Here is a 27081-nt window from a genome sequence, read left to right on the forward strand (position 1 = left end):
ATGGCAGAAGAAAAGAACAGCAAAAGAAAAGGGAAGAAAACAGCCGCTAAAAGAGTGATAAAGTTTCAAAAGAAGACCAAGACTCCAGCACCAGAATCATCAAGTGAGGACAATGAAAGCTTAGATGAAACAACCTTGTGCGATGATACCACCGATGAAGACTCAGATGATGAAAGTTGTGTCCAGACACCACTTAGTCTTGATAACATAGATATGGACGACCACATTGTTGTGAAATTCGAAAGTGATCGAGCCACACAATATTACGTTGGAAAAGGTTTAGAATTCACCAAAGATCAGATTAGATCAAACTTCATGCGGAAAAAATGCCTTGATAAATTTGGAAACATGCAGTTTCATTTTCCTGAAAATCCTGATACTTACTGTACCTTCATCCACTAGAGGATGTTGTCTTCAAGCTTCCAATTCCACTTTGTGGACAAACAAAACGAGGAGCAAACTTGTTTAGCTTTTACTGCTCTCAATTATCTGAGTACAATGTGCAATAGTTTTGGACTCCACACAAAAGCCAATTTTAAAAGTAACAACAAATACCATACTTGTAAAGTGAATACTATGTATAACTGGCTTTTTAATGGAGCCTATCTGTACTATCTTATTAATTCCATTGTACTGCATCCTAAATAAACTTTACGCGTTACAAACTGCATGTGACAATTTACCCCAAGGTTTGTGACAACTAACCCGAAGGCGGGGGAAAAAGTCTCACCTCAGTGCTCATTCAAAATGTCGAAAATTTTTGATAAAGAATATAGTTATGTGGAATATTATATGTACTTCAAGTACTCGAAGTGCGACAGTAAACCTTAGTTTGTAAATGTTTATGAAATTCCCACCCAGGGCGTGTAGATGGTTCAATTAGTAAATTTTGTGACTTCTTGCCCCTCCTTCCCCTACTTGTGGGAGTAAAATGGGAGTACCCCAGGGAGTACTTGTGGATCCAAAATAATATTAAGGACCCGGGTACTTGAAGAAACCATTGCGTGGGGTATTCTTCACGTACGGTATACAAAAAATACAGTTTTCTTAAAAGTGTCATGATTTGGGGATTAAGTATCTCATTGGTAGGCTACCGGCCCAAATTATCCTCTCAGCGGCCGAGGAGCCACTAAACTTTTGCCCTAGAAAAATTATGTTTGTTTCAAATATTCTGATTAGAAAGAACACTGGCCTATTATTGAAGGTGCCAACCTATTTTTAATAGCAATTTAAGTCCCTCGCAAGCTGTGTGAAAAGGTTTAAAAGTTAGAACAAGAATTATACAACACAGGCTACAGCATAAGCTATTTAAAAAATAACAACTGACATTTTGTAGTTAGGCTACTCCTACCTTGGCAGAGTCAAGTATTCTGCAGAACTCAAATTGAAAACAAATAAAAGATCTTTTTATACTGACAGCTAGTTGTTCGTGAGTGGTGACACCCAACAACTGTAGCTACTGTCCTTGCTATTAACACGTCAGAAATGTGTTGACAACAACTTTGCCAAATTAAGAGTTCAGCAGCTGATTTCTTGCGTGAAAGAAAGCTAAGAACTCTTCTGATGACAAAAGATTCATTTTACATTGATCCAACATACTCAACCATTTAACAAACTGATGAAAGATTTTCCAATAGCTTACTGCAATGCTCACAAAAATTTCAAAGGTAAAATTTAAACAACTTTTGTAAGACTGACAGCGGGTGCAAACTTCGACAACCATAGTCTACAATTTTTGTAACCAACAAATAACATCAGAAAAACGTTAAAACTATAATCTTCCTGTGATCATTCTTTCTTAGATTTTAGTTTTCCCACCCAATAAAATTACGCTACTATCTTTGCATTGCTTTTTAACGTAGGCCTACATTACGATAATATTGGAGCGATGTCGGCCTAACTATGAAAGATCTTCTTGTTGGCTGCGTTAAATCGAAAAAGTGCTGGAAGCGAAAGGGTTGATGACTAATGTCAATGCAAAAAATTATAAGAAGAACTTCTGAAGGTTGTGGAAAAACTGTTCTGAAAGACCACATAAAATATAACAAATACAAGCCATTGAAAAACGGTAGAAGTGACAATACGCAATGGTTAGGCTGCAACGTGTTCGAGACCGAAATGATAACTTATAGCAAATACAAAAAAATGCACGGTCACTACATTACAAAACCTTTAATCTAGCCGACCTATCGGATCAGAGGAGTAAGAGAAGGTTAGATATCCAGGCTGAGTAGACATCACCAACACGAACATAAAATTGTTTTTCATTAAATTTCTGGTTAAAGCATCAGATCATAGAAATACCCTCGTAGCATTACCTACTCAACCCTCGTTTTCTATTAATGTTTGGCAGCATGCAAAAGCTACATTTTTAAACAAACTTTTTATTTCATACATTAAAATGTTTGCCTCCCCAACAGTTATTTTTGTCCCCTTTAAATACCCTGTCCAGCTACGTCACTGCTATAACGCCTATAACCTACCCAATAGTAAGCCTAGATGAAGCAGCTTCGCCCTCTGCTAAAATACATGCAACCTGGGAAAGATTGGTCGGATAGATATGGGAAGAAAGTTGATTTTTATACCTTTAGTAGAAATGACTGGTTATGGCGATGTAGGCTGAAGCAGGTCTTCAACTTAAAAGTGTTTTCAGCAAATTGGCTATCTAGGAATTTGGACTGGCTCCTTTCATTGCTCCAATCAATCAGGATACTACCATTCACCAAGGTAAAGCAATGTTACCATTAGCTATGAAGCAACCTTCATTAGCAGCAACCTACTGTTTATAAGTCATCCAGAGTGGAAAGTCTAAATTTCAACTTGAGTTTGTACAAAAAAGACTCTTAATTTCATCAAATCAATTCAGTAAACAAAAAATGTCGTTAAGCAAGCTATTCAAATACATTCATACAACATTAGATGACAAAAGAGTTGGAATGAAATTGTGCAATGACATATTATGTGTGGGCTAGTATACGTGCCATATTCAGCTTTACTTAAGTCACAGTTATCAAGGCTCGCAATTCAGTGCAGCATATGATTTTAACAGTAAAAAGTGACAAACAGAGGTAAACCGGATTGAATCAGAAAAAATCAGAATGACAGGTAATTAAAAAAATGCTTGTAAACAGAAAAAGCAAAGTTTCAGACATGAAACTTCAAAATCGAATTGCAATAGTATCTTCTAAAAAGGCTAACATAGTTATTATAGGATTGTTAGTTCTGAGTTAAAATTTGTTATTTATTGTCATAACTTACGGTGAAATTTATTGAAAAATCCAAATCGCAGTTTTAGAAATTGCTGGAAAATTGCAATGTTGTGTTAGGGTAGCCTAAAACTTAAAGTTGCTGTTTGTTGTCAATTTAAGGTAAACAGATGCTGATTTTTTTATACAAATTTCTGCAGGTAACATATAAACAGAGAAAATACTCACTTTGTCGAGTTTAGGTAAAAACTAAAAAGTGTGCAAAAGTAGGTTATATCACAAAAAAGTGTAAATTTGATAATATTTTCCAAGGTAGGTTTTAAATGATAAAACGAAAACGCTATTCAGTAGCAACTGACAAACTACATAAAAACCTGGCTTATAACACCACATTCAAAAATAGATTAGGGAACAAATGTTCAGATTGATCAAACAAAGGTAAATTGCAAAAGCAACGTGAAATCAGACTAACATAATACGATAGATATGAAGTGAAATTTAGCTGGAAGTTTCCGAGGCCAGTGCTGTTTGGAGTGCGGCAGTGGCTCCCACACGGTTCAGTTCGTCCGGATCACGCTGCGAAAAACAACCGCTTGAATTAAGGAAATATGGTCAAATTGAACAATATCTGCTCAATGTTTGAAGTTACCTACACACTTTACTTTCTTTCACTAAAATGATCAACTTATGACTTGATTATAAATGAAGATCTTGAAAACTCTTCATTGCCAAAAGTAAAACCAATACTGACTACAGGACTAATTTATTTAAATTAATGCTGTGTGAAAGCGAGTTAAAATATATGCCAAAAGCCAAACTGGGTTTAGGTTTGTTGCACCGAGCTGGTTACGTGCCTGAGCAGTGACCAATGAGAGCGTTTCCCGACAATCGAAAGGTTGCTGGCTCAAAACCTTTCGAGAACAGGCGGATTTTCTTGGCAAGACACGTCCGCAGACGTTGAATTAATGTAAAAAACGACTGATTCGCTATCTGGTGATAGACGAGAAACAAAAAAGAGATTTGACCAATAACTTTGACTATTGTCACGTATTTAACCCTTCTGGAGGTTCGGCTCGGAAGTTAAGAAAGGAGAGAATCACAATCACGTAATTTCTCCAGTAGCCGGTACCGAAATGGCAAACGAAAACTGTCAACACCTAACCTCTACCCGAGATGATTAACACTTTCTGAAAAACTAACCCCGTTTTTCTAACTTTTGCCACATGGTCAAGGAAATAAGTTTAAGGAATCTCACTTCAACCAACTTAAATCTTTAACCTGACACATTACTAACCAGGTTTAAATTGCTATAAATTGTAGTATCCAATGTTACCCACAGTAGCGTTGGGAGGGGGTCTAGGGGTACTTTTAGACTCGGGCTCAGAAACATGAAAAAACCAGAGCGTATGTTTAGGATACAGTGTGTTTGTCTTATAAATATCTTAATTAGGGGCTCAATGATATCGTTGGTTTCGGGCCCAAAATATCCTCTCAACGGCCCTGGTTACCAACCAGAAACCAAAGCAGACCAGAATTCAAGTTTCGAAATATCACATTTCATACTTGGAAACAACAGAAGCTATCATAATGCATGTAGTAGAATCAGCAGGCTATAATAGAACAAGTTCGCGATGGAAATAAAGACATTTAGCTTTTACCTTCATTTCCATTTGTATCAAATTGCTAAGGTTTCGTACAAGTCGAGGTTTTGCCAATAACTTGCCGGATTTTCTAAAAAAAAAAAGTAATAAAGCATTTGGTAATAAAAAACAGTGCAATGAGTGCAAGTTGTTATTGACTTTAAATTTAAACCTTTGTTGCATTATGTATAAAAACAATCAGTGGTTTAGAGTTTGTAAAAATGTTCACTTTTTCACAAACTTTGAAGTAGATTATAAAGTTCCAGGCATGTTAGTTTCAGGCCTGGCTTTGTCACACTTGCCACCAATTTTTCATTAATTTTTGTGTTGGTTTGTTGGATATTGTAACTGACATTTCCTTTTTATTCCTAGCGTGTTATTGAAAAAAATTCTTGAAGAAAGGAGTTAAACAACCTTCTAAGACATTTAGGCGGCAAGTGCAAAACACTGTACATTAGCTAAAGAGATATTTTCATATGCAAGACCTTGCACAACGCACACCCTACTGGCCTTGTTTGAACATATTATACTGTTATTGTTGTAAAGCTTTGCATTCTATCTTACATGTTGAATATTCGTTGGTCTTCGTTCTGACGAAGTGTGAATTCAGAGCATGCTTTTTCATGCTCAGCGTGAAGCCTGCAAAGTAAAATAGTATTTGATGCGCGAGTTCCATATGCAAAATCACGTTCACTTGTTGCAAAAAGTACTTTTATAAGGACGACCTTTAGTAGCTGTCAGCTCACAGTTTATTGCAACGATCAGTTTCAATGGGAAGCATGGAATAGCAGTAGCCTGGCACAGTCATCGGTATTTGGAATCAAGTAAATTTAAGTTATTAAAATATCTTAAAAGAAAAGTGAAAAGATTGAGGAAATGTGTGTTGGACCGGATATTTTTTGAGCATCTTAAGCTTGCATAGGTCGTCGTCGTCGTGTGAGCTTCTGGGGCCGAGGGTCTATCCTTTTACCACCCAAGATTCGCGATGTTCCCTGAGTAGGTGATATAGGTTGCACCCAGATCTACAGTAACTTGTTTAATATATTGATAAGTTTGTATCATCTGTGTAGAGACGACGCATTGTTTTACTTTATCTATTTCACAGCTTGGTTTAAAGTAGCTTTCTCTTTATTAACAATAACCGTGAACAACAACGTATAAGCTAACAATGAAAAAAATTGAAAATTGCCAAAACTTAAAGTTAAAAACAAGTTTAAAAATCTATGATTCTCGAAAAAGATAACCCAGATAGCAAAATCTGTCATTGTTACTGGCCGAGTAATTACTCCAGCGGAAATAGATTGCAGTAGAAAACAATGGGAAGATGTGACCAAATAAAACTGACTTGTTGAATTCTATAGCAGCTTTCTTCGAATCTATGGCGCCTTGTTGAATAACATCTTCAAACGTTCGCGCTGTCTTCGAAGGGTACTTGCAAATCTGAACAATCAAGATTATGAAAAAATGAAACTTTAATCAGACCAATGATCAATTTGAAAGTGCAGTTTGGCTTCAGTGAATAAAATTTAGATCATATTGGTAGTGAAAGATTTTTTTTCTTTCTCAAACATGCAATAGCCGAGGTACTAGCTCGAAAGAGCGCTAATGCAACACCGCGCAAGAACATGTGGCTGTGCCTTTGACAAGACACTTAAAGGCATACTAAATGAAATTTTCAAACGGGAATTAAGCATTAAAATGCGTAAACTGAACATTCAAGAATACATTTCAAAAAAAATTATCGAAAAAAATTTGTTTTCAATGGCGCTGGCAAGACCCAAAGTCCAATGTTTCATTTATTTTCATTTTTTTTCAAAATGACCAAAAAGTGCAAACACAGCTCGAGAATACGTCACTAAAGACAGCAATAACCAAAGCCACGTTACAACATCTGATGTTTTAACATCAGATCTGAGGTTTTGAGCAAACTGTCTGATGTTTTGATGTTGAAATCTGATGTTTTGATGTACATACATACGTAGCCTACAGTTAAATCGCCGGCAGTAACAACTGTTGCGTGATCAGCTGATTGCTCGTCTTTTGTTACGTAGACTGTACAGTCGCACGCTTCGCTGCTCAGGCCCATTCTGGTTTTGAAAGCTCTGACAAAAGCACGCGCGCAATGATGGTCAGACCGCAATGGGGCAAAATTTTATTAAAAATCGTTTTATGGTAGCAAGTTAAACACAAAGAACGTGGAAAATCGCCAAGTCAGGTTTTTCCTTTAGTATCCCTTTAAAGGCATGCCTGAAGATGGACAAGAAGGTTGGCTTCCTTGCCTTCCGGTCCACTTTATCTAAATTCTTCCGCTTTGCGATCACAACTTTAAAATTCAGTCAAGGACAGAAGGAAATAGCTCTATGCTGGTAGATCGACGTTACGTATGAATAAGAACAGCTGAAGGCCATACATAATATCCGCAGATGGCTAATATCATAACAAAGCCAGGTCAACGATTTAGGTACCACGCTTCCAAATGTCTGATTTAAATTTTTGAATGGTCGGATAATAATGATGAAGACCATGAACTTGTTTTTCAAATCCTTTAAAAGTCCTAAGCTCTTCAACAATAAACGACCAAAACAACATTTTTTATAAATTGTGTTGATAAATTGAAAATTTGAAAGGTTTATTAGCTTAACTATTTTGATTATAATTTAAAAAAGACTTTCTAAAAACAGCGTGCTGTGCATAATCATAAGAGAAATCAAGGTCTATACTCAAAGGGGCGTCACTCCGTAATCGACGGTATGCCTTTAAGTGTCTTCCATTGTTAGCGTATTGGAAACAACATTTTATCAAAAAACTTACAAAATTGCCAACTATCTTGCCTAGCAAAAGCAATTGTAAACGCTCGAACTACTTTCTAAGTCACCTGGGTTCTTCGAACTAAATGGTCCGTTCCTGTGGTATTGCTAAGCTTTCGTTGATGCAGATATTCATTCAAAAGAGGCGATCCGCCATGTAAGTTGAAAACACATCGGTCAAATTCGATGGTTCGGCCGACAGCGCATGACTGAAAAGCCGCACAATTATATTAATGCTTCAAAGTTGCCAACTTACGAGTCACAATGATTTAACAACAAAAATATCTTTGGCATTTCTATTGTATTTGCAACCTCTTAACAATGCGCAAAGCGTAATATTCCATTGCTGATAAACGATACTGCAAGCAGAAAAAGAGGTATAAAATAAAAGGGAAAAAGGCGCTAAATACATTAGCCACTTAATAATAACCTGAAATAAATGTTTAATAACATGAAGCGATGTTACGTTTTTTATGAGACAACAACTGTATAAGTAATTTATTAAGGTTGTTGGTCTTTCACAATGCGCATATCTTCAACATCTTCTCAACTTATCGAAATCTTTCAATCTATTCGTAAACGCAAGTTTTTTTTTCAAAGCATGATCCCAACAAACGTTCTATAGGCCTAATGCCTGAATGATCTCCGCTTTTTTGCAATCAAGCATTACCGAAAATTTGATGTTAGCTCTATCTTAGAATCCTGAATTTCCATGGGCCAAAAAATTACATTTCTTTAACAAATCCCTACGGCATTGTTTCGGGTTGACACGTTCAAAACTGTTCGCGCTCGGTTGTGAGAGCATTCCGCAAATTGTTCGAATGCCCCTCTAATATTGTAAAAACTATTAAAGTGATAGTCTGTCTATAGTTGTTCTGTTCTTTTGTAACTTTCATACTTTCCTGTAAATTGCCTACTCCTAAAATCTAATATAAATATCCTTGGTAATAATGAGGAAAAAAGTAAAAACTTCCGCATTAAGTAACGCCTCGGAAGGAACGCTCAGGACGAACGCCTCGGAAGGAATGCCTCGGAACGAACGTATTTCAGAAAACAAAACATTTTGAAGCTTGTACCAAAACCTCAAAAGTCTTTCAGAAATTATATAACAAAATAAAGCATGTTGAAAAAAGGTAAGGAAAGATGAATTAAAACGTGAATAAAATAAAACGTCGTAAAAAATCATGCAATGCATGATGACACTGTAGCCATTATATGCAGGCCCAGCAAGCTTGAACAACTGTCTGTCCTTCATACATGTTCTCATTCAGCTGCCATTATACATTTTTGAAACATCTCCAGACATAAGAATGACCAGTTTATTAAACTTGGTTACAGGTGGAACGCCGAAAAAATTGATTGTGTTGCAATTTAGCATCTATCACAAAGGGTTGAAAATAAAAATATCGTCTAATTGCGCATTTTCATATATCACTTGAGCAGCCAAACAGCTTCACTTAAAAAACTGTCGTGATACAACAAGGTTCTTACCTCTAGCTCCCGCTGTGTTTTTGAAACCCTTCGAGTAATGGAAGCATCTTCTATCGGCTGTAAGAATCCAAACGGAGCGGGCATTAAAACAAAACCAGAAGAGAAGGTGATGGTTTTTGTAAAGAATAAATTATTAAAAAAAATACAACAATTAAAAATGAAAAGCCAAGCTTCAATATTTTCCGGGTGCTCAAATTAAAATAAACCTTAAAACGACACCAGTCAAACTTGTTCAAACAGAGTTTCCCATGTACAGACGAAGCTTTAGATTCGATAAATACGATATTCTTTCAGTCAGCACCAAAGCGTATGCAGCCTACATATATCGACGGTCGAAAACAAAAAAGTCGTAAGTGCATTTTTACACTTTGGAGTAAAAGGCCAAAAAAACAAATTATTTTTTATTTTTTAAATTTCGTTAATGCTTTTAGTTTGAGCATTAATATCTGTAACTATAATAGTAAAATAGTAATAGATAGCCCTAAGTGCATAGGTTTTGAAAATGCAAAAAAGGGATTTTCTCAAAATGTCACTTACGACTTTCTTGTTTTCGACCGTCGATATACAGATTTACGTGTGTTAACTTATTATTGTAATGTTTACATCAGCGTGTCAGAAAAAGATTAGAACGAAACCTTTCACATCACTTTATCAATGCTACATTTGCATTTGCAAGAAACATTTCTGTTTTTGTCGTGGGTAGTGCTAATAGTGATGACTATCATTAAGGTGAAATGTCATTTTTGACTTTTATTGGCATATATTTAGGTCAAAGCTACCGAGAAAAGCGGCTTTTTGTAATATTTTGCTAACGGCTGGTTTCAGCCTGACTGAAATTTTATAAAACTTGCATTTTTTGTTACACTTCAGGCTGGAAGATGTTATATACGGTACTGTATATATAGGGTTGTGACAGTTGTTAATTAGGAAAGATGAATATATCATTTTTAGAACATTTTAGTGGAAAATGGTCAACAATTGAAAAATTCTTCAAATTGAAACAAAACCAAACCGCATTTGTAGATGGCCGTGGTAGAAGTTGCACACTCCAATTTTAAATCATAATAATGTAAGTAATTTTCAAAACGGTTAAATTCCTTTTCAGCCGTATAGGAGCGTACATAACCTTTCATGGTGCATGTTCTGCCGATTTGTTATGAAATTTCTGTGGCATGCAGCTAGTTTTACAAAAAACTTAAACCGGGCTTCTATGCTCGTTTATTTTTCAGATGACCAAGCATGGCCTACCAAAGCTTCTTCCCGGCGGCCAAATACTCGCACCCGGCAGCCAAAACAAAAAATCCGTTAAAAAAATTGTGTTTTTAAAAATCCTTTAAAGATATCGTGTTTTTGCTTTCACTCAGGTGACAACAACTCAAACAAGGCCCTGAAACATACTGTACATGCAGTTGTATTTAAACGCACTGGTTCCCAAGTAGGTGTAGCGCTAGTCTACGAATTTTTATAGGTCGACAACGACGATCATACTTTGCCTTGTTTGTGAAAAAAGATTGCGAATGCGAGTGAAGAAAAAAAAACAAAAACGTTTCGAATACCAACGAAATGGAGAAATGTTGAAGCAGGCGACCAAACATGGCCTACCGGCGCGGTAGTTTCAGACAGTGGCGGCTCGTCCATAGAAACTGCAAAACTGCAGCACCCCCTGCACATTTCAGTATTTTATTTTTTTTATTAATTTCACGTTTTTTCTCGTGTTCTCTATAGATCCTACCGACTAGAAGTTTCATAATTTCTGGTTTTTAAAAAATATGATGATTTTTTAAGTTTTGTATTTGGCAGCTCTGAACTGCAAGCCCTGCAGTTGCGATCTTATAAAAGAAGAACAAAGAGAAATTGTGACGTCATATTTTGGCTCAGGTTGCTTCAAATCCCACAATTTCGAACTGCAAATTTTGCAGTTGCTGGTCACGTGGTCAGGCTAGCTACTGTTGCAAATACTGTTGTTTTCAAGCACGATATTAGGTGGCTGCGACTGATGCTGTTACATGGTTAGACTAATGTGCTTTGCTTTCTCCACAAAAAGATAAAGCTTAGACTAGGTTTTCATCAGTGTTGTTAAATTAAATTTAAGAAAAGCTCTACCAATAAATTTTTGTGGTCACCAAACCTGGTTGATTTTTTATAAATTAAATGTAACCTAGGTTCATTGTTAACTTACGATAATAAGTTAAGGCCAAAGGTCACATGCTAAAACAGCCTATTTAAACTTGATGAACATCAGGAAATTAATTGCTCAAATAGCCTCAGAATTCATGAAATACCACTAAAATAAGGTAAAATCTATGGGGGTCATGTCCCTAGACCCCTTGGCATCGCGCCTTTGGCGCTCGCTCTTTCACGTATAGGCTACCTCCGGTTGCAGCACCCCCTGCTATAAATACCACGAGCCGCCACTGGTTTCAGAGGCCGTTCAACGATTTCCCGGTGGCCATGTCTGCCGGGAGCTTAAAGACCTGTGAAACTGTGCAGTGGTTTACTAATATCAACTATTGTTGCTATGAAAGCGATCATTTTGCTAACATATCAATCTCACCTCCGCCATTCGTGCCAACGTGCGATGAGAAATGTCGGCTAATTTTTTTCCTGATCCAACGCTAGACGGAGCCTCAGAGCGACCAACGGAATTTCTGAAAAAATACTTGAAATCATAAGTTTGAAACACCAAGATATTAGTTGAGAGCGTTTGGGTATTATGCTTCCAAAAGAGTTTCTGGCTTTGAGAATGAACAATTAAACACACTCTTCAATTAATCAACAAAAATATGAGATGCCTTTTTCTACTTCCGCCATATGAAAAACCTGTTTCGATAACAACACTAGTCCGAGTTTTGCATAAGTTCCGTGTAATAACGTCAGTTTAATGAAATGAAACCTCGGCCCAACGGATGCAAAGTTATTTTGTTTTTTCTACTTTTAGTTATTTGCAGGATATCGAAAAAGGTGAAGCATTTGCAAGTTAATTATTTTTCGTTGAAATATAGCCGTTTCTTTTTTACTAACGGACTACTGGTAACAAAATATAACACTATTGCTAACAGGACTGTTTCCTTTGATAAAATATCTGATTTAATGATATAAGATTGAAGCAATCTTGCAATAGGCTGTTGATGCATTGCATTACTTCGTTGGGCTTCAATGGAAGTCCTCGGTAATTTAAACCCACGTCTGATCTGTTAATCTACACCAAGATGGCAATGTCTCAAGTCACAATTCTTTCATTTATTAAAATTGGATTTTCACATAATGGTTGTGTAATTTTTTTGTTTTTCAGAAACAGGTAGGCTATTGGCTACTAGATCAAAATGAAAAAAAAATGCGTGACTGAAATGGTCGAAATTGTTCTAACCTTGCAAGTGATCGGGAACCAGATCTTGTCTTTGCAGATATACCGGATGAAACTGGACTAAGCTTGTTTCGATCTATATGAAGAAAATACAATCAATCTCGCTGAGTTGGATCACAATGAGATTGTGCCAAACGGGTTTGACAAAGCTAGTAGTCCCAATGAATAAGGAAAAATAATTGTAAAACAAATAATATCGAGATCACAATCATGGCCCCATTAAAACTTATATTCCAGTCAAACGGTTTGACTTGGTGGGAACACAATAATGTTCAAAAACATTTTAATAAATAAAAAAAAAAAAAGAGCCTACATCTAACGCCTTGATTCAAAGTGGTGCGTCGAAGTTTTTTAATAGTCTATTGCTGAGGTGGCTACATTGTTACTTACGATTTGCACGGACATAAGCAGCGAACTTGTTTTGTTTCACATGCGGGACCGCCTGTACGGATTTTAGTTTACAAAGCTAATTGACTACGACTAATGTCAAGATACAAATTGAGATTAATTCTATGTGAGAGTGGTGACTCACACGTCTTCTCAGTTGCCTTATTGCTGCTCATTGACTCATCCTTTCTCATCCCTTTTGGTTCAAGAGCAGAATAATTCCAAATCTCATATTTCCGGGGACGAGGGCGAATCCCAGCGATCCACATGGTACAAGTGGATAGCAGGGTCTCCTTGAACGCGGGATCATCAAACTGCCTCCAGGATTGAGGGAAAGCGAGGCAAAAAGCAGAATAGACGGACTGCGCCAAGATGTTGGAATAACTCTAAAAATAGTCTATATTGGAAAAGCCCTCCGATTCATTAGGATCTCGGTCAGTGCTAGATTAAATTGTAAAAAGAAAATTCTACCATCTTGTTTTAAGAGATAAACAAACCAAATGGTATGCATAAGATTTAAACCTGATGAATTTGCAACGAGAGAAGTTAATTTTTCAAAACTTGATGATTTGGAACAAAATATTTCCAAACTTACAATTCTAAAATCAACATGAAGAAAAAGCAAAGACATGTGGAGCAACATAGCAGCAAAATTAAAACTAACCGGATCAAAAGACAGGCAGTGACATTTTCAAATATGTAGCCTTTCAGGCCTAAGAAAAAGGTGCCCCAGCATATACATTTGTACCGAGGACAAAGACCTACGGACAAGTTCAAGAGCTACAGACAAAAACACTTTTTAAAAAGCTGTAAAGTTGTTTTTGTTGAACTTTCCACGTGTGTTTTAAACTGAAAATATATTTGAAAGTTATACAAGCCGCAAATGGGCATTGGGCATAGCACCACTTTGGAAAATTCCTCTTGGACCCTGGGTATCTTCGTGACATAAAAGTACACAATTTAAAAGAAAAAACGTAATGCACATTTCGACGAACATAGTATCGGCTGCGTAGCCGAGTGGTGAGAGCCCTGGTACGACTCTTAAAAGGGCGATTGTTCAACACCGCTAGAGCATGCGGCTGTGTCTTTGGCAGAACACTTAATGGCATGTTGAATGTGGACACGAAGATTGGCTTCCTTGTAGGCGCGGATCTAGGAGTTTTTTTTTGGGGGGGCCAGAAAATTTGAAAATGAATCAAAAAGGAAGAAAAAGATAAAACAGATATAAACAATCAGTGGCGTAGGCAGGAATTTGGGGGTTTTGACGGCCGGCGGGCGAAGCCCGACGGCGTGTTCGCCAAAGGTGACACCCAGCGGCGGGGGGTCTGGGGGGCCTCCCCCAGAAAATTTTGAAAAATTACTTTGAATTCGGTGCATTCTGATAACATTTTCAACAAAAATATGGGTATAAATATTCCTGTAAAATGGTGCTGTCCGGTGGCATAGCAAAAGGATAAGATCATGTTTTCTTCGGCATTTTTTCGGTAATAAAGCTAAGTCTCTATGTTTTCTTGTTGCTAATTCCTGGCAGAGATGTTTGAATGTTTGGTATTGGCAAAACTCGCTCTTTTAATGCAGTTTCGCTTAAAATTAGGCAAACTTTGTTTTAGAGACATAGAGACTGAAAGCATCATTCTCAATATCGCGACGTCACACGCGTGCCAAAGGGGGGGTTGTAACCCCCAACCACTGTGAACAATGATACTACGACATATACGATACGATATGCTATAAAATAGATATTAAAACAGCCATGTTCATCAATAAATTTTGCTGGAATAAAAATTGCTAAGCATGCAAAGTAAACTTGAAATCTGGTTTAAAACCCTGTATGCACTGCAGTGTCCATGACCAATTGGATATTTGTATGTTTGCAGACATATAGCCTACGGTAATTGATTGAAATTATGATGAAGACTAAAAACTATAAAACAATTCAGGTTTCAGATTGTTTCAACTGACGTCATTTGGCTCAGCGTTGGTTTCAGCTGAGCCAGCTCCAACAAGTGTTGCTATTAAAATGTATAATCGATGGATAATTTCAACCTTAATAATAACGAAAGATAATCCCCCCCCCCCCCGGGATAAGTTAAGTCCGCTAAGGGACTAATATCAGCTGTTTAGAAGCATATCAAACCATTCAACAATTTCTCACAAAGTTTCGGGGGGCCCCGGGCCCCCCCATAGATCCGCGCCTGCTTCCTTGCGTTCACTTGGTGTAAATCTTCAACTAAGGGACATAAGTAATAACAAAAAACAAACACATTAGAGTGTCTTTGGTAACGATATTACTGGCAACGATGACCACAGTACTTTTCCAACTGGACAATACTAACCATTGCGAAAACATTTTTAAACTTGGTATCTGGCGATATGAGAAGAAAGGAAACATATATCCTTGCAATCCGTTTGAACAGTTTACTTTGAATGTCTTTATCTGGCTGCAAAAATATAAAAACAATAGTTAAATTGAAATTCATTACCGAGGTATCACGAGGTATCACGAGGTATCACTGACGAAAAACAAAAAGGTTTTCTTAACAAAAAAAATATTGCGAAAAAAATTGGCCATTTATGTGATAAATTCTAAACTTGCACAGCTACAGTAAGTAGGCTCCGTGATGACCCAACCACAGCGAAGTAGTTATAGGCCTAACCTCAGTCGTTCATATGAAACAATAAATTAGCAGGAAGGTAATACATGTTAGATTGATTTTCTGGCCCAGGAGATGAAGGCCACAAAGTACATTAGAAGGGGAATAAATAGGTAAAAAACATTTCTTAAGTCCCCACAACAAACCTCTTTTATAAACTAAACACATCCTATCAAACTTTTGCCAATAAGACCAGTGAAGTGATGTAATACCAGTAAGGAAAGTTAAACAATATTCAATGACGGGGCGGAACACTAGAGCCACTTTCATTGGAAGCTATTACAAGTTACAAAATAACAGTGGTTAAGAAAGGAGAAAAACTTACGTGAAATTTGTTCAAGAAAAACCACCAAAACGCGTCCTGTAGTATCGTCCGCTGCATTTTCGAGTACATCATCTTTACGACGACCTTCTTATATCTAGGCTGATGTGAAATAAGCTATAGTTAAAAAACTAAAAATTGACCTAAACAACCGAAAAGGTGACAGCACAGTATAGGAGTCTGCAGTGCGTTCGAGCAAGATAGTCACAACTTTATTAAAATAGCGTAAGATAAAGCACAAAATACTTATGGCGTAAAACTACAAATGTGGTCCCTTTTCTTTGGCACCATAGAATCAAGTTGTTGCTAGCTTAAAACGAGAGTAGATTTGCTTCACTATGTTACCTAACATAAAAATCTTTCACTTTCTTATGTAACTAAGTAATGCTTAATGACAGGGCATGAAGAGTGAAGACTAATCAATCTTACCACACTGACTTTCGCATATAAGATGCATCCGCTCATGAAAACAAATGTCTTTATTTGACAAAATGCTCAGATCATGTAGTAATAGTTGACATACAAAACATTTACAGGTAAACATCACCTATCTGCTACAACGGTATGAAAATATATGACTTCATGTCGGTGTTGAAAGAATAATATCTGAGTTAAAGGACACATAAATGAAGTCACACGTAACCACATCAATAGACCAGAAATAGAATAAAATAGAAAATGAGTTGGCAACACTACTATGGTCGTGACTTCAAGAAGTAGATTTCAAGGTTTTAGTTAACAATTTTCAGAATGATTTCTGTTCATTTTTTCTCCCTTCTACTTGGAAGGCTTTGCAAGCGAGTTTCAAACGTGCTTGCAAATGAATTTGGGACGTGGGCTACTGTAGAAACTAGAAGACATAAAACAAACTCGAACCTTTTTAAGAAGATCAACTTGTGCATTGATAACGTGATCGATCACTGTACTCGTTTCTAGCGAATGAGGAAGCGCCGTGGGTGTGGTGGGGTTATATCCTGGATACTGTTGAAGCTCTACCAGCTGAGGCTCGTCAGATTTCTGCAAAAAGTTAAAGCTTTAGTAAGTATATAGTTTTCTTTGACACAACGCAAACACATCAAGCGATATAACACTGAAAGGTTTTAACTGGTACAGTAGTCCCCGCTTGCTTATTAACCGAATGGGTCTATTTATAGGGGGGGGGGGGGAGATTATTCAGATTCTTAAAATTCAACTTAACCTGGTTTTAACATACAACAGGACATTCTAAACTTTTAGAATTTTTTTAAGTTTTCGTCCAAAAACCCCCTCCTACCCCGAAAATTAATTTTTGCATTTAATTACCTTTTATTGCATTGACGTCACTTTTTGTTTGTGACATTTACAGTTTAAATATCATTTGCTACAGTACCGGTACTAAAACACGTTAATAACATTGCAAGACAGCCGCAAACAGTTTTTCTGGTTTTGGTTCATCGCCAAGCATGGTAAAGTGGTCATTTCGATTTGTGCGCATGACTACGCGCATGCGCAAAAGCGTACCAAAAATACACATATTCTGTATTGAAGAAATAGATAATAGGCCACCACATCAAATTGATCGAAAGGTATTGTACAGCTTTTACCTCACAAGTACAGCTTCGTAAGCACACTTATCATCCTTACAAAAGTAATTCATTTAGATCAGGGTTACTCAACTAATCTTAACAAAGGTCCAGTTTGACAAGCTGAATATTTTTAGCGGTCCGGTGAATAAGTTATTTCACACGCAACCACGAAAGTTGAACTATCTGTACCAAACCATTTTTTTAGGTAAAATGTAACTCAAATTGAGTTTCTGAGAAAGTGTTGGGGAGTATGGGAGTCGAAGCCCCGTAGCAACAAGAATAATCACAGTAAAAATTGCTTCGTCCCAGTAGAAACCAGTTTAAAGAAGCCCTGAAACATGGCAATGAGGTTATTCTTCCAAAATCTCAAGGTCCCACCATCAACACCCAGAAGGTCCGGATTCGGACCGCGGTCCGCCAGTTGAGTAGCCCTGATTTAGATCATCGGTAACTTCAAAAGAAGATTGAAAAGTTTATTCACAAAGTTTTATTTTCGAACTTCGTAGGATATCGAGCTGGCTAAATTAACAAATAAATATAACCATATCCACTTAAAATCAGTTTCAGGCAATATTAGGCAATTAAATGCAAAAAGTAATTTTGAGGATATGGGGGGTTTTTGACAAAAAATTCAACTTTTCCCCCAGAGGTCTTAGAATGCCCTGTTGTATTCTAAAACCAGGACTAAAGTTAAATTTAAAAGAAAGCCGATTAACCCTCTCCCTGTACTGTACTATTAAACGGGTAGGCCTATTAAGCAGAGACTATTCTTTGCCACTCCTATAAATTCAGAAATTCCAGACCGGACCCAATTGGGCTTAATAAGTGGGGACTACAGTAGTAGTAGGCTATAGTTTTAGTCCTTCATACCCTACCTGCACATCGACCTGTCAAAAGCGTTCTCTCTCATCAAGCCAATTAATTCAACATGCAAATTATGTTAATTGCCGCAGTGTATCCAAGTTGCATTTATATGGTTATATTAAATGCTATCTACAGATAGTTTTGGTGGAAATTTGAGCTTCCAAAAAATTCATACGTCAAATGGCTTAAGCGAGCCATAAATGTCAGAGAGGTAAAAAATATAATAGTAAATGTAAAACAGTAAATAATAAATAGGCTAATCTACTGCATGTCTAATAAATGTCTAACAAAACAATGCAAAACTGGACATCAAGATTTTTTGTGTAAGTGCAGACTAGAGGTACAGAAATTTAAAGATATCAAGCTTTAATAAAGAAACTTCTGTATAAAAATGAAATTCTTATGGTACCTTTGTAAAGATTTTTCGCTTCATAGTTTTTGTGTCTTGAAGTTGGTCAGCTGTGTGTAAAGACATTTTAAATTAGTAGTAGCTCTGGTATTGGTAGTCCAGTTTTAATCCCGGTGGTCCCCGTTACCAAGAGTGGCCGGATCCGTCTTCACGTGCCGCAATTGCCTTCACACCCTATCTTCACATCGACCTGTTTAAAGCATCTTATCTTTTCAAGCCAACCTAGCAGCGTTTTTCCTCAACTTGCATTTTCTATGTTTTCTTGGGTCTTTCTTGCTTCATTCAACCACCCACTTGCAACTCCAGGGTTCTTCTTAAAAAATCATCTTCATCTCTCTTCAAAACATGCCCACACCACCTCACTCTATTCGTTTTCGCCAACTTCTCATTCAACCCAAGCAAATTCATAAGTTCCTCAGCATTCCTCTTGTCCATTAGGTTCACACCACACATTGACCTCACCACCGCTTGTTTGTTTGTTTTTATCCTGCATTGCGGGAAAGCGGATTTGAGCGCTATGCATCGGTGTACGCCTTCCGACGTACACCTGACCCACGCTGCAACCGACGGCAATGTCTGTTTCTGGTTGTCTACTCTACTTATGACTTAAATTTGGTACTACCCATTACTCGAAATCGATCACTGGGTAGAGGCAATTATCGTAAAGTTTCTTGCCCAGAGAAACAACAGCAAGCGGGTGGCTGTAGTCGAACATGCAGGCTCTCGACTGCGAGCCCAAAGCGCTAACCACTCGGCCACCCAACCCAACCTAACCTTCACCCAACCTAACCTTACTCTTGTAGTCACTTGAACCATTTCATAACTACCACCGGCATTTAACCTATCTCCTAGATAGCATAAGGCATTCACCAATTCCACTTCATCATTTAGCTTTTCAACAGGACAAACTATTCTTTCTTAAATATTCTTGAATCATGCACATTCAAAATAATCTCCGGATTCCGGATTTGCATTCCACCCACTTCATCTTTGCACATCTTCCATGTACCCACTTCTTACACTTTCTAACAAGAAAGAAATAAAGGCACTAGATTCTTTTATGGCATTTTAGCATAAACATTTTATACTAAGGCTTGCAACTAATTCAGAATATCAAGTTTAACATGTTACTATCTCCCAAACTTGGGCCTGCTACTATTCGGTGAGTCCGATTCGGTGAGTTCCTAACCCCTAACCCTAAAACGGCAATGATAATTAGGCTACAGCACCCAATAATTAAAAAAAAAATTAAAAAAATTACCGAATAGGGAATCGGACTCACCAAATTGGACTCACCAAATCGGACTCACTGAAACGGGCCATTTCGCCCAAACTTTGCATGAAATATAAACATAAAAAAGAGATTAAAGACTTTGTAAGTTAGTGCATCTATTTAGCAAACAAATAAAAAATATGAGTAAACTTGTAACATGTACCATGTTTTTAACCAACAAATATATATTTTAACATTTAACCGAAACTTATCAAAATTGCAAAATGCATGTCAACGCTGCAAATTCAAAACCTAAATTTTGTTCTCACGGAACTTAGGTCACGCGTCCTGTTAACAAATGCCACTCTCACGGAATTTAGCTCACCACATCTGTATTTCTGAAGCGACATAACTATGTAACCGGTTTCGCTTTCATAACTCTTCTGATAGGCTATTACTGATAAAAAGGCACTACCGGTATATTATGAAATAAGCGGGGAATTGAAAAATACACACTCAGAAACAGACTGTGAAAGGAGAGTGATGGGAGAATGTCGATGTCGATTCACGATGGGAGAATGTCACTCATCTGACACCCATCGCAATGAACTAAATTGGTTAGACATATTTCTCAATTTCCCAAATTAGAACTTGTAAAATTGATTAATAATAAATATATTTTATATTACATTTAACTTGTTTAATTTTTGTAGGTAGCCTAATAATCATACCCCTAGACTAGACAGACTAAATTATCCCTTTAATATACAAAAAGCCAGTATCAGATAGCCAAAACCCTACACTGGGGGCATCGGATAGGTAAAACCCTACAAACTGATAATTAAATTCAGTTTATAGTTTATCAGAATGACAAATATGTGCAACAAATAGACTTGGGTAATAAGTGCAATATGCTTAAAATTCTGTTGTTTTCACAAAATACATGATGTAAGTATTTTGGAAAATATGTGTTATTGTGCTTATAAGCTAAAATGACAACTGCTGATGAAGCTATGAAGTTAAACTTCAGATTTAAACTTCATATATCAAATTCTTTCAAGAAAGGCACACTAATGTAAAGAATCATGGCTATAATTTACCTGAATCGGTTGAAAAAGCACTTTCAAACTCCTTTACTTCATTATCTTCTCGAGCTGCAAGCAAAAAATACTTATTTAAAACGTAGCCCTTTCAACATCTCAAATTTTGACATATTTAGAAAAAGCATGAGATAATTAGCAGTGGTAACAGTAACATTTCAAGCCTTTCTCACATAGCCTGTTATTTTGCTCATAGATACTTTTTTGAGACATTGAACATAGCAAATGTTATACATGGTAGGCTTATCATGTGGTAGACATTAATTCAGTCTATTAACCTGACAAAACCATTTATAAAAAAACTAGAATGTTTAGCTCTCGATACTTTTTAAAATTGTCCTATGAGATGATGCAAAGTATCAACTTCACTTTTTAAAATGTTCTACAAAATAACAAATACGATCAAGAAGTACCAAAAGCAATTCATAAGTGATTTGAAAACTATTGAGGAGCAGAAATCCCTTTCGAAAACAAAACAACAAAGTTATCCAGGATGCTAGTACAACAGTAGTCTTTACCGGTAATTGAAATAAAGTGAAAAAGACAATCTGGTTGAAACTAATTATGAAGTAACTTTTATCTTAAGCTCACATTAATAAGGAATAAAATGCAAACATGAAGATTAAAAAAATGCACAAACAAAAAGTTTAAAAATAATCACCTCTAGCTGAACGAGTGAGGCGCTTAGGAGTCGACTTCTTTTGTACTTCATCCAGGAAAGATGACTGGCTTTCTATTGCAAGTTTGCTGTCGTATATTGCCAAGACGCTGTCCAAATTAGATATCCTCTCATTTACAACATCAATAGACCCAACAAAAAAGGCTGTATTAGAAGGTTCAGGAACGAAATATTTTTGATATTGATTTGACTGCCAAAAGACAGATTTTTATTTATTTGGTGATGGCTTGTGAATTCTGAATAATTTCCTTCAGGTAGATGAACCATAAGCATGCACCAGAAGTAGATCTTCATTATTGCAAAGTATACATTTGGTTAGGTTTTCATTTGTAATATTATTGCAACGTTTATTAAATTGTATTGAATTTCTACATAATATTTTTATATCTTTTATATAAAAATTCACTTATATGAAGTAAAATCAGCAGTGTGGTATTTTAGTTCACAATCTGAAACACAACCTTACTTGGAATTTCACTGCTTTAATGAAGCAACGTTGACAATAAACTTTGACACTGAAATCTAACAATAAAATGTCAAAACAGGAACAAAAATCTGAACCAGATTTAAAAAAAAAACATTTTATTTTATTTCTTGCTTTGCACATACGAAAGTGAATGTTTGCTGTTCAAGTCAAATTAACTACCGGTATGATAGTACCATATTGTTAAAAACTGAAATGTCTGTTTTTGTGAGAAATCCTTTTATGACAATTTTTAATTAGATGTATTTTATGTTTCATAGTTTGTGTTGTAATACAAATTTATCATTTATGAATGAAGCTTTGTACTAGAGAAAATTCCGATATTTGTAGGTTAAGAAAAAAACTTGATGCTATGATTTTTTACCAGAGTGGAGTTTCATTTACCGCAAAGGACAAGCTTCATTGTCTGCTTTGTAAAGTGCTGAGTAACAACACACATCTGTGATGGATACAGAGCTATATAAAAACACACATTGTAGTAGTACCATATTGTAGATTGGAGTAAGTTTATTTGGCAAAAAATGTCATATTCAACTTTAGCCCTGATTTTCTGATACAATAGGGTATTCTAAGACAGTGGTACCCACTACCCAACCTTTTTTCTATCACAAACGAGTTTTAAAAGAATAATAGGCTCACGGACCAGCAATAGGAAAAGCAATGCTTGACATCTACTTATACAGCAAAGAGAAGGTTGCAATGCACATAGCTTGAAGCTGCAAGTTTTTGTCTCACTCTCTTCAGGAGCTAATGTCAGAATAAAATAAACCTAAATGTGGTGACGTATTTACAGTAGAAAAACAAAATGTAGATTTGGCTAATCAGAAGAATTCAAATTAACAAAGGAGCTTTAGGGCATGAATAAATTTCTTTCGGCAACATAAGACTGGATCGAGAGTTTTTATAAAGATGTATTCTGACATTAGCTCCTGAAGAGAGTCAGACAAAAACCTGCACAGCTTTAAGTTATGTGCAAACTTCTACTTGCAATTTTCAAGTTTTTTACCACATATTAACTCTTCACTTACACAGTAGGTCTAATCTTTACAGCGGTGTAGCACACTTCAAGTTATCAGTATTTTGGTTTTTGAGGAACCCTGAATAACTTTTAAAACTTCTCCTCTATAGAGATTAATACTTTTTGCATTGTTTTATTGCTTATTATTGCTTTATTTAAATGAGTCATCCTCTACTTTCCTTCACAGACATAACATATTACTAGTTTTTATGTAAACTGAGTTTAGTAAACACATATTTGTGCCATGATACAGCAATTAGAGCCAAGAAATTATCTGTGACAAAACAAGTAATGAAAAATTGAGTAGCTGGTATCAAAATTTACAAATTTTTCACTTACATTTGTTGTTTATAAGTTTAGTGAGACTCCTTGAAAACAATTAGTGTGGACTCGGTCTATTTACTATTGAATATCCGGTCTGTTTTTCGCTGATGGCCAGTCTATGTTTTAGTAGGCAACAGCTTCTTTCCGCTGTTTGATGGGACAATGCCCAGCATGAGCAACTTTAATGTTATGGTAAAACATTTTTAAAACAAAATTTTGTTTCATTTTAATGAAAAAGTTTTTTATCTTGATTGATTTCGAGATCATAGCAATTTGGTGTCTTTATGCATTGAAAAGAAATATGAAGTGCTAATGCATGAGCATCGTAGCTTACAAGGTAGAAAGCGGCAAAAAATGATTGGATTGCGTAAAAACTGTTTATTCTAAGGTAAACACACTGCTTTCACTTAGAAGTGATTCAAACAAGACACAATGTATATATTTCAAAATTTGACTTCATTTGATAACTATGTAAATAATAACAATGGTCGACAAATTTTAACTAAACTATACAATCAGATACAAGTAATCTTTTTAAGATGAAATTTCGGCGCTGATTCGGAATTAGCGCTGGTTATTTTCTCTAATACATCAGGTTTTGAGCACATTTGCATTTTAATATGTTAGGTATTTTTACGTACGGTTTTTAGTTATATAAAAATACATTTCTACAAAAATACAACTGGTAATCACAATGCATTGTGAAGTCCGCCTTGTGTAAGCTTAAGGTCAAAATTGTCACTATTATGTCAAATTTGCATTGCTATAGGTCAAATTTAAACAACAAAACCTCATGTGCTGGAAAAAAAATATGGACATTTTTGGAAACATGGTCAAGAATCCTTCAAAAATCGCCTAATTGGGTCTTTGATTAGAACGTGCTGTTGACCAGTGTAATTAATTGCAGACTTTGTAGAAATTGTTATCATCTCGGACCTACTTTTTCTGTCGCCAAGTAAAAGTAAAGCACTGCAACGAGTATTCAAAATTCTTTTCTGCTAAAAATTGCAATCCTAATATAACTCAAATCAAAAGTGTCTTCCTACTCCACAGAAATAACAGGTCACATTCTGATTGACAGTGGGTTGCATTCATATTTTACATGGCATATTTGCATTGCTCACTAAACCAACAACAAATTTTTAACAAAAAAACGTACAGTAATGTTAGTGAAGCTTGCTCAAATATTTTGTAGCCCTCATCATCAGCATAATTACAAGCCTAAATTTTGTGATCTGTCATAGACCTAAACTCATTTTTGCAGTAAAGTCAACATTGGTAAAAATGGTCTCATGCAGTATTCTTAAAACCCCTCATGAAACATTTCTGCATATGCCACTGCCAGGCAATAAACCAATTGACAGGTAAACTTTCAGAAAATCCTCCCTTAAAATTAAATACATGAAATTTTGTTGTTTATGTGCCAGTGTACCATATTGTGCATAATCAATCGTCTGTGTTAACTATTGTGCACAAATGCCCCTAACCAGAAACTTTATTTTATTGTTGTAAATTCCTGTGTTTAAATAAAGTTGTATCAGCAGCTTACAGGTTGTAGGCTGGTCTATTTTCTTAGCTATTATTTTTTACAATAATTACGCAATAACAATAGAAGGGTGACTTAGATCAATACTAATAGATTCTTTTCAGAATTGCTAAAAATTTAAAAAAGGATACAGGCAGGCTTTTTCTGTAGCTCTTTCAGTTGCTTTTTCTTTTTGTCAATTCTTTTATACACATCAAATAAATCTTCTTCGCATATGCTCATAGGCGACGCAAGTTTTCGGATATCCGCCATTGTTTGCTTTTATTGAATTTGCCGACCAGAAGGTAAAAAATTGCTTTTTACAAAAAGCCATCAATGGCCTGAAACCAGAGAATGAGATGCTGAAACCTCACACTCACAGCAGCGTATCGTTTCTATAACATCCCTCACGAGCGCCACTATGCGATTTTCATCAAATATTCCTAAGGTCCTTAGTTTTTATTTATTTATTTGCTTCAGATATGCATAATGCATAATATGCATAGATGCTATTCATCCATATGAGGTTGTTCGTTACTATCAAATTCTTTCATAACAACTGAAAAATTCCAATAATTTAATTTTTAATTTTTTTTTATTTAATTTAATGTTTGTAGGCTGCTAGTCTTATGTAAATGTTGTAGAGCCTTTCAACAGAACTTCGAAGGTCTGTGTGAGATGTCCCTACAATAAAAGATATAAATAAATAACCAATCGCTCTGTGCTAAAATTTCAATACAATATAATGTGATCACCTCTGTATTTTGCATAAAAAGTCAACATATGTGTTTATGAATATGGGCCTGTCTCTTCAGTGCCTGATGCAAATAAATAATAATAATAATAATAAAATCAGAAGATTTATAAAAACATTTAGAAACACTGAAGCAGTGTTGTACGCGTCATTGAAATAAATTGACGGCGTCAGCGTCAGCGCGAATTGCCTAAAAACTTTACGGCGTAAAGTATTGCGTAAGCTCTTAAAGAATTTGACGGCGTCAGCGTCAGCGCTAATTTCTAGCGCTATTTTTTGCCAGTGTATTATAAGACGGAAATATTTCAACTAAGTTTAGGCCAACGATAGCTATGTTTGTTTGTTTATCTTTATCCTGCATTGCGGGAAAGCGGACTTGAGCTCTATGCATCGGTGTACGCCTTCCGACATACACCTGACCCACGCTGCAGCCGACGGCAATGTCTGTTTTCCGGTTGTCTACTTTACTTATGACTTAAATTTGGTACTACCCATTACTCGAAATCGATCACTAGGTAGAGGCAATTATCGTTAAGTTTCTTGCCCAGAGAAACAACAGCAAGTGCGGGTGGCTGGAGTCGAACATGCAGGCTCTCGACTGCGAGCCCAACGCGCTAACCACTCGGCCACGGCTATAAATAAAGACCAGGTATTATGTTTTGAAACTGTATTGTAATTAGCTGCTTAGCTTATTAGTTATTTCCTTACAGAAAAACAAGCATTTCGAAACGTTTGTCTGACAATCTGCTGCGTTTGGGACCCATATTGTCCTTTTCAAGTAAAAACATGCGTTCTACAGCAGCGCTGGTTGGTATTGGTGTGTTGTATTTCAAAACAAGTTGAAAGCGTTTACTCAGAAAGGGTGTCCGACGTTTTTTCGTAAACAGTTGTTCGTAAAACAATTGTTCGTAAATAATTGTTCGTAAAATTAATTCTTCGTAAAACAATTCTTCCTAAAGCATTTTTTCGTGCATGCAGTTGAAATTTGATGTAGCCTATACGAAGAAATGCTTTACGAAGAATTGTTATACGGATTTCATTTTACGAACAACAGTTTACGAACAATTGTTTTACGAACAACTGTTTACGAAGAATTGTTTTACGAACAACTGCTTACGAACAATTTACCTATAGGCTAACTCTCGGAAAGGTATCACTGTTCCAAGCGTGCTGTAATAGTTTAGCATGTATAAATCTTTTAACGAGGTCCATTGGTCCACTGCAGCAATATCGCTCTTTTCAGGGGCATAGAGCTCTTGAAATAAAGTATCTTCA

The 27081-nt window shown here is 36.2% G+C and overlaps 1 protein-coding gene across 1 annotated transcript; it reads right to left on the bottom strand.

The window, feature by feature from the left end:
- Positions 1-2825: 2825 nt before the first annotated feature.
- LOC145772061 (protein FAM227A-like) lies at positions 2826-25418 on the bottom strand. Its single transcript, XM_082583872.1, has 16 exons — positions 25205-25418; positions 21684-21845; positions 21023-21076; positions 18710-18759; positions 16748-16888; positions 15875-15973; positions 15232-15336; positions 13041-13281; positions 12512-12584; positions 11699-11792; positions 9145-9201; positions 7722-7862; positions 6192-6286; positions 5411-5485; positions 4865-4937; positions 2826-3782 (listed from the first exon to the last, which is right to left on the bottom strand). The coding sequence occupies exons 1-16, from the start codon at positions 25323-25325 to the stop codon at positions 3705-3707; spliced, it is 1659 nt and encodes a 552-aa protein (XP_082439998.1). The 5' UTR covers positions 25326-25418; the 3' UTR covers positions 2826-3704.
- Positions 25419-27081: the final 1663 nt, after the last annotated feature.

The sequence above is a fragment of the Aplidium turbinatum genome, chromosome 6 (genome assembly GCF_918807975.1).
Source record: "Aplidium turbinatum chromosome 6, kaAplTurb1.1, whole genome shotgun sequence".
Classification (NCBI taxonomy): Eukaryota; Metazoa; Chordata; class Ascidiacea; order Aplousobranchia; family Polyclinidae; genus Aplidium; species Aplidium turbinatum.

Excerpts from the sequence above, each read along its gene's own strand:
- LOC145772061 (XM_082583872.1), bottom strand. The coding sequence starts at position 25,325 with ATGGCGGATATCCGAAAACTTGCGTCGCCTATGAGCATATGCGAAGAA. Across the intron at positions 13,282-15,231 it reads TTAAAAATGTTTTCGCAATG|AGTTATTCCAACATCTTGGC; the intron begins GTTAGTATTGTC and ends GACTATTTTTAG. Across the intron at positions 3,783-4,864 it reads TGATACAAATGGAAATGAAG|CGTGATCCGGACGAACTGAA; the intron begins GTAAAAGCTAAA and ends TGTTTTTCGCAG.